The sequence below is a fragment of the Corvus kubaryi genome, unplaced genomic scaffold, assembly GCF_017639235.1.
Source record: "Corvus kubaryi isolate FWS band 111438036 unplaced genomic scaffold, C.kubaryi_AGA036_p1.0 37272, whole genome shotgun sequence".
Classification (NCBI taxonomy): domain Eukaryota; kingdom Metazoa; phylum Chordata; class Aves; order Passeriformes; family Corvidae; genus Corvus; species Corvus kubaryi.
This window is the reverse complement of record NW_024581084.1, coordinates 2,655,826-2,663,410: the sequence shown is the minus strand read 5'-3', so window position 1 is coordinate 2,663,410 and position 7,585 is coordinate 2,655,826. Positions and strand designations below refer to the sequence as shown.

At 55.8% G+C, this 7,585-nt stretch overlaps 2 protein-coding genes across 12 annotated transcripts in view; one reads left to right on the top strand and one right to left on the bottom strand.

The window, feature by feature from the left end:
- Window positions 1–7,585, bottom strand: part of RBFOX3 (RNA binding fox-1 homolog 3) — a 140,547-nt gene that overhangs the window by 124,894 nt on the left and 8,068 nt on the right. The gene's annotated exons all lie outside the window — the stretch shown is intronic.
- ENPP7 (ectonucleotide pyrophosphatase/phosphodiesterase 7) overlaps window positions 2,631–7,585 on the top strand; it is a 6,820-nt gene continuing 1,865 nt past the window's right edge. The window contains exons 1-4 of the mRNA XM_042025617.1: window positions 2,631–3,625; window positions 4,883–5,028; window positions 5,820–6,440; window positions 6,971–7,184. Coding sequence (XP_041881551.1) covers window positions 3,379–3,625; window positions 4,883–5,028; window positions 5,820–6,440; window positions 6,971–7,184 — 1,228 coding nt within the window. The 5' untranslated portion in view covers window positions 2,631–3,378. The remainder of the gene's footprint in view (window positions 3,626–4,882; window positions 5,029–5,819; window positions 6,441–6,970; window positions 7,185–7,585) is intronic.

Below are 7,585 nucleotides of genomic sequence, written 5' to 3'. Positions count from 1 at the left end.
CATCCCCTGTCCATCCCCCCTCCATCGCCGGTCCATCCATCCCCGGTTCATCCCCGGTCCATCCCCTGTCCATCCCCGGTCCATCCCCGGTCCATCCCCTGTCCATCCCCTGTCCATCCCCGGTCCATCCCCTGTCCATCCCCCCTCCATCGCCGGTCCATCCATCCCCGGTCCATCCCCTGTCCATCCCCGGTCCATCCCCGGTCCATCCCCGGTCCATCCCCGGTCCATCCCCTGTCCATCCCCGGTCCATCCCCGGTCCATCCCCTGTCCATCCCCGGTCCATCCCCGCCCCGCCGCTCCCGGGACCCCCCGGCCCCGCCCGCCCCCGCCGCGGCCGCGGAGCGCCCTCTGCCGGCCCGGCCTGGCCGCGCTTGGGGGGTCGGGGGTCCCTCTTGGGGTCCCTCTTGGGGTCCCTCCCGGGGTCCTTCCGAGCCCCCCGCGCCCGGCGGCCCCGCGGCTCCGGCCCGTAGCGGGTTCCGCGCAGGGTGCCACGGCCCCGCGAGTGCTGCCCGACCCTTCACTGCAGGGGCTGAGGGAAAGGGGCCATTTCGGGGGTCTCTGCAGTCACCCCCACGCTGGAGACCGAGTCCAGCTCCGCGGCCAGACCCGCCAGGACACCCCACAGCTCCCACATCGGCTCCCGCAGGCACCAAGGCAGCAGCTTCTCAGGGGTAAGAATCAAACTCCTGCCTGCTGGTACCAGCATCCAGGTCCTGCCCGAAGAGCCCCCCACAGCACTCAAAGCTTCTTTTCCCGCCTCCTTCCTCTTTTCCAGCCTTTCCAAGCTGCTTGGCTGGAGCACCTTCCTCCCTCCATCTGCTTCAGGGCTCGGGCCAAGTCCAGGGCTGCTCCTGGTTCCACCCAACACCCTGCCAGTGCTGCCCTGCTCCTTGGTGCATGTCCATCACGCCACTCACCTGCCCAGGTGCATCCCATCCCGCACAGCTCCACACACTGACCCCCACAGCTACAGCATTCCTGGTTCTGCTCACGGGGCAGCATTAGGCTTTAACTACACGGTCCTGGCAGTGTGGTTTTAGTAACACTGATGAGCTTATCCAGTCCTTGGTGCTCAGTGGCCACTTGCCCCAGCACTGCCCGTGCCATCCGCACGCCGTAGGGAGCCGCAGAGTTGCCCATGGGGTGCTCAGCATGTCAGTTTTTCCAAAGGCAGGAAACAGGCTGGGCCACCAAGCAGGACAGTTCCACTGGCAAGAGATTTCCCTGGGCTCGTGTTCTCTGTTTTCAGCCCCTTCCTCAGTCTTCACAGAGCTAATTGGTGGACAAGTGCAGGATGGACAGCGTCAGCCTCAGCATGCCTTTGCAGGGACAGGGCTGACAGCTCGTGGTGCCCTCGCAGCTCACTGCCTGTTCTCAGGAGTGTTTCCAAGGATGCAGGATTGGTGCTGCCAGCATGGAGCCGGTGCTGCAGAGGATGCTGAGCAGAGACATGGTGGGCCCAGAGCAGCCACAGCCCCTTGGGCACATCCGTGCACAGAACCAGTGCCTGGGGTGTTGTTAGTGCAAAATCAGCCCTTTTAGCTGGAGCTCGCAGCGTCCCCAGGCAGTCTGGCCAAAGGTGATGTTCTTTATCTGTGCCTCGTGCTCCTCAGATACCAATATCAAAATGTGCCTTGAAACACTCCTGACATCAAATATTCCTCAGAGATTAGCGTGGTGCTTCCTTCTCGCTTGTCTCTTCCCTCCCAGTGGAGCAGATGAACATGATACGTTATCAGGACCTTCCCCTCACTGTTAGCAGCGGCACAGGGACTTGGTGACCCACCCCAGAACAACACGCTGAATATTCAGGACTTTCCATGAGCTTGGCAAGCGATAACATCTTTATCATGAGCCCTTTAAACCCTCGGTGTTGCCAGGAGCCTCTGTCCTCGCTGAAGGACAGTATCAGACCCAGGGCAGCAAATGCTGATAAAAAATAGTTCCTTGAGTAAACATCAGCATCAGGCTGGGAGAGGAGGGTACTGGGCTGGCAGAGAGGCCCACTGAGCTGAGGGACTGGAGTGCTGGGGTGCCGTTAGTCCAGCACCCACTCCACGCCCTCTGTTAGCCCGAGAGTTGACTCAGGGCTTGGATCTCAGGGCTAGGGGCTCATGGCAGGATCCATCCCGGCATTTCCACTATCTGCAAACACCTAAGGCTGTGCTCCCAGCTGGTGTCAGCCGTGAGGCCCCTGTTGGGATCACCTGGACCTCTCGCAGTGCCCTTGCAAGATTATCCCATGTCACACCGGGGAAACACCCACACTGGAAGAGACACCAATGCACCCTGACGAATCAGTCCAGATGGGAATACTCGAGATGCTCAGGACTACAGAGAGGCTGTCATTCCATCCAGGAAGAATAAACCCATGTGCCTGAGACTCATCTACCCAGCTCAGCCTTGGGGAGAAACACCAAGGAATGACCCCAGACAGGGCTGGGAAATCCAGGTGGAAATGGCTCTGCTGGGTGAGGAGAGGGTGGCAGGCAATTAGGAAGCAAAGAACCAAGGAATAAATCTGCAACCTGAGCAGAGGCAGATTAGCAAAGACATAAAGGTTGTGAGTTCAGAGCCCAGGGAACTAAGGCAGCCTCTGTTACATAGCTCTACAAAAGCCTTAAACTCAGTTTTGCTGAGAAATGAGTCGTCAGCAATGACTAAACCCCAGACAAACCATAAACCAGCAGATACTGATACAATGGGATGCTGATACAGCAAAGCTCAGCAGTGCACGAGCAGATGAGAATCACCTGTGGTGAGCAGCAGAGCCCAGGCAGTGAGAGCTGAGCTGATGGGACACAGCGGGTTCAGAGCTGGACTCACCCTCAGGAACAGCTCTAGGGGTTGGTGCATGGTCAGGATCCAAAGAGGAGCCTCCTTCTCCAGTGAGCAGCTCAACAAAGCCACACTGGAAAACCCTGGGTAAATCCAAGCTCATCCCTGAGCCTCTGAGCCCCCATCACAAGGCAGACAAGCAGCCCTGGGGCGTGAGTTGCCTTCTAAGGCTGAACTGTTGACCACAGAGCAGGGCACTGAGAGCCAGGAGTGGGGAAAGGACACCACAAGAGGGATGGGGGGCTGTGGAGGCAGTTCCCAGCCTCCTGCCACAGCAGCAATCCTCCCTGTTCACACACACCAAAACAGCACCACCACCGCTGAGGGAAGAGGCAGATTTGGCATTTGACCCAGAAGGAACTTTAAGAGAATCTACTGCAGAGAGACAAACAAGAGACACTTTTTCTGATACCAAACTCTGGCTGAAGTCACACACCTGATCAGCAACTGCAAGATTAGATAAGGACCGAACTTAGTCCCATCCTGCATGTATTTATGTGAGCTCTCCAGACACCTGGGCTATTCCAGTTCAAGGGCATGAAGATGCTCCTGTCACTGGGGCTCCTCTTTGCTGCCCTCTCCTTAGGAAGATGCATCCCCCTGCAGCAGGAGCCCAACCACAGCAAACTCCTCCTGGTGTCCTTTGACGGCTTTCGGTGGAACTACGACCAGGACGTGGACACCCCCAACCTCGACACGATGGCTGCAGACGGGGTGAAGGCCAAGTACATGACTCCTGCCTTCATCACCCTCACCAGCCCGTGCCACTTCACACTGCTGACCGGTGAGTGCCCCAGCCACGGGCCGCTGGAGCTGCACGGGGGCTGGGGAAGGGCAAAGTCAAGGCTTATGGGTCAGTGAAAGACAGGAGGTCAGGAGACATCCAGACCCAGCAGCACACGGAGCTTTAGAGTAGAGACAAGGCAAGAGCTGCAGAAATGGTAGATTTAAACTAGACACAAGGAAATTCTTCCCTGTAGGGTGGTGAGGCACAGATTTCCTAGAGAAGCTGTGGCTGCCCCATCCCTGGAAATGTCCAAGGCCAGGCTGGATGGGGCTTGGAGTCAGCCTGGTATGGTGGAAGGTGTCCCATGGTAGAGAGGTGGAATGGGACGGTTTTTAAGGTCCCTCCCAGCTCAAACCATTCTGGGATTCCATGAACAGAACCTGTATTTATCAAAGGTAAATAGCAACCTGATAGCCTCCTTTGATAAGATAAATTATTTTTTAAACAAGGGAGATGTTCTAAATTTAATCCTTCTGGACTTCAGTAGTGCATTTGATACAGTGCTACATGGGAAATCATTAGTTAAGATGGAGAAGATAAAGATTAGAACAAAATCTGTAATGCGGGGAAGTGAGAGGCTACGGGAAGAAGACAGAGTGGATGCTGAGAGAAGACTGTCAAGCTGGAGGAAGGGCACCAGGGGAATTCCTGAAGAATCGATTTTGGAGCTAATCTTATTTAAGATTTTAATTAATAACCTTGGCATAAAAGAGTGGAGCATGCTAATGAAATCTGCTGATGGGCAAAAGCAGGGAGGCAGCGTCAATACGAGGGAGGATGGGGATATCACACAGAAGGGACTGCTCACTCTTCAGGACCAGAATAATAAAAATAGCACAAAATGTAAGAGTCAAAATGCATCTCTCCCTTCTAACGGAAACTTCTGCTCACTGACCTCGCAGATTGCGAGCAACAGCGAAAGCTGAACACCTCGTGATGAGATAAACACGAGATAACGGGAACCCGCCCGGGTTTATGGGCCCCTGCAGGGACCGGCCTGCAACTGCCAGCGGCACCAGTGCCTGGCTGGGTCCAGGCGAGACCCAGCAGACACCAACTAACCCACAGCAGCGTTCCCCCAGCATCTCCCTCCCCGCCCCGGGACCCCACCTGGTGGAGGGCAAGGGTAGGAAGGGGCAAAGAGAAAAGGGAGGCCAAAGGTCCCCTCTGCCCAAAGGCAGCCCATCAGCCAGTGTGGGAGCGAGACCCTCCCAGCACAGCCTGGCTCACCCCCTCCTCTCACCTCTCCCACAGGACGATACCTGGAGAACCACGGGGTGATCCATAACATGTGGTTCGACACCAAAACAGGTGTGAAACTGCCCTACTACACCACACAAGGCATAAGCAGCTGGTGGGACAACGGCAGCCTCCCCATCTGGATCACTGCCCAGAGACAGGCAAGTGCAGCACCTCCTCGCACGCACAGACCCTGCACAGACCCATCCAAGCTGCCATCCTCCAGGAAAAGCTACAGGCAAGCCACGATCCCTAGTGGCCATGAGTTCCCAGCCTCCCTATGAACGTCAGGCTAATTAGACCAGCAAAAAACTGAAATCCCCAGACACTGGCAGGAATAATTATGATCGTTCTACTAAAAATAGCAAAAAATAATAGATGCATTTCAGCTTTATTAAGACATTAATAAAGCAGGTTATCCTGTTCCTGTTTAAAGAAGCCTCAGCCAGTTCCTCAGGGAACATCCTGAGCCTGGGAGTTCCATACACCCCGAGGCACATCCAGGGCAGTTGGGTGGCAGCATTAGGGGCCAGCTCCCTCTTCCCCGGGAACTGCAGCAAGTCCAGCAGGCTCTGAATCTGGCTTTGAAGCAGGACATGAAACCCAGCCCAAGACCTTTGCAAACATTTACCCACCAAATTGGCTCCTCTGACTTCAATAAAACATGCCTTAATGTCTTGATGGTCAAAAGCCAGAGGGTCCATGCGAGGTGCAAATGAGGCACTGGTTCCAAAGTTTCAACTGGTGTTAAAACACAGTGAAGAACCAGGTGCAAGGGCAGTGCTTTCAATTAATCACTTTTAATTGGCAATGAGCAAGAAAACCTTATTAGAGGCAGAGGTAGACATTTGGGACTGAATGAACTGATAGTGTTAGGAGGTGGCTGCACTGACAGATGGAAGGACGCTGCCGGGAGAGTTCGGGTGAGTTTATGGAATGCCTCCACTCGCAGGGTTTGAAGACAGGCTCTATCCACTTCCCTGGAACAAAAGCAAAGTACCAAGGGGAAGAAGTGCACAGGAAGTTGGTGGAACCTGCATTGTTCAACTACAGCAACGAAACGAACTGGAGGCAGAGCATCGACACCGTCATGGAATGGTTCACAGTGGAGAACCTCGACTTCATCACGCTCTACTTCGGGGAGCCAGACTCCTCAGGACACAAGTTTGGCCCTGAATCCACACAGAGGAAGGACATGATCAAGCAGGTGGACAGAACCGTCGGTTACTTGAGGCAGCGCATCCGGGAAAGCGGCCTGGAATCAAACCTCAACCTCATCATCACATCTGACCACGGCATGGAGACCGTCATAAAAGAAGACGAGATTCACATCGGGAGCATGACCAACTTCACATTTAAAGACCTCGACTTCGAACTCTTAGATTATGGACCAAATGGACTCCTGGTGCCCAAAGAAGGGAAATTAGAGCACGTGTACTCAGTCCTGAAAAATGCCCATCCAAAACTGCACGTTTACAAGAAAGAAGAGTTTCCAAAGAGATTTCACTATGCCAACCATTCCCGGATCACCCCACTTCTGCTGTACAGCGATCCAGGCTACGTGATCCACGGGGTAAGATGTATGCACAGGCATATCCTCCTGTCCTTTGGGATGTGCCTCTCACTCCTCTCCCTCTCACAGCACCCCAGCACCCACCCAGCTTTAGGCCTTTGTGCCAGCTGGTCTCCCTACACACAGACAGAAATTCCAGCTCTTTGTGTAAAGACCTCCTCTGTTGTTGAGAAGTCCAGAAACCCTGGAGTAGGACTTGCATGAATACAGATATCCACTGCAGGACCCTCTCCTAGCCTGACTTAAGGGAAGGCCCAGCATCAAGGCCAGCAGGCAGCTTGCCATTGGAAGCACCTCAGGACAAAAAAATGTGGAGGGAACTTGCAGGATGCAGTTGCTTGAGAGTAGTGCCTGGGGGCACCGCCAGCTTCTGCAGAGTTTAACACTAACAGATCAACTTCCAAAACTGAAAGGAACCAACCAGACCATCAAACCCTGCAGCTGCAGAATGTGGTGCATGAGGTGGGAGAGGTGGGGGCATGTGGGGGGCAGAGGGGTTGGGATGCTCACATCCTCACTCTCCCCCACAGAAGTACAAGGTCCAGTTCAATAAAGGGGAACACGGTTTCGACAATGAGGCCATGAACATGAAAACCATCTTCCGTGCCGTGGGACCAGCCTTCAAGAAGGAGCTGGTGGTGGAGCCCTTTGAAAGTGTCAATGTCTACGCCCTCCTCTGCGAGCTGCTGGGCATCACCCCCGAACCCCACGACGGCTCTCTGGAGGTTACCAAGCCCATGCTGCGTGAATCGGACGACACTGGGAACAATGGTGAGCAGTGGGAGAGATGGTGGGCAGCGGGAATGGTGGTGGGCAGCGGGAGTGGTGGTGGGCACCAGCGGTGACAGTGGGCGCTAGGAACAGCAACAGACACCAGCAACAGAACTGGCAATGGGCACCGGGAGCACACCGGGATGGGCACCGGGATGGGCACCGGGAACGGCACCGGAAACGCACCGGGATGGGCACCGGGAGCGGCACCGGGAGCGCGGCACCGGGAGCGCGGCACCGGGAGCGCACCGGGAGCGGCACCGGGAGCGCGGCACCGGGAGCGGCACCGAGAGCGCACCGGGAGCGGCACCGGGAGGGGCACCGGGAGCGGCACCGGGAGCGCACCGGGAGCGCACCGGGAGGGGCACCGGGAG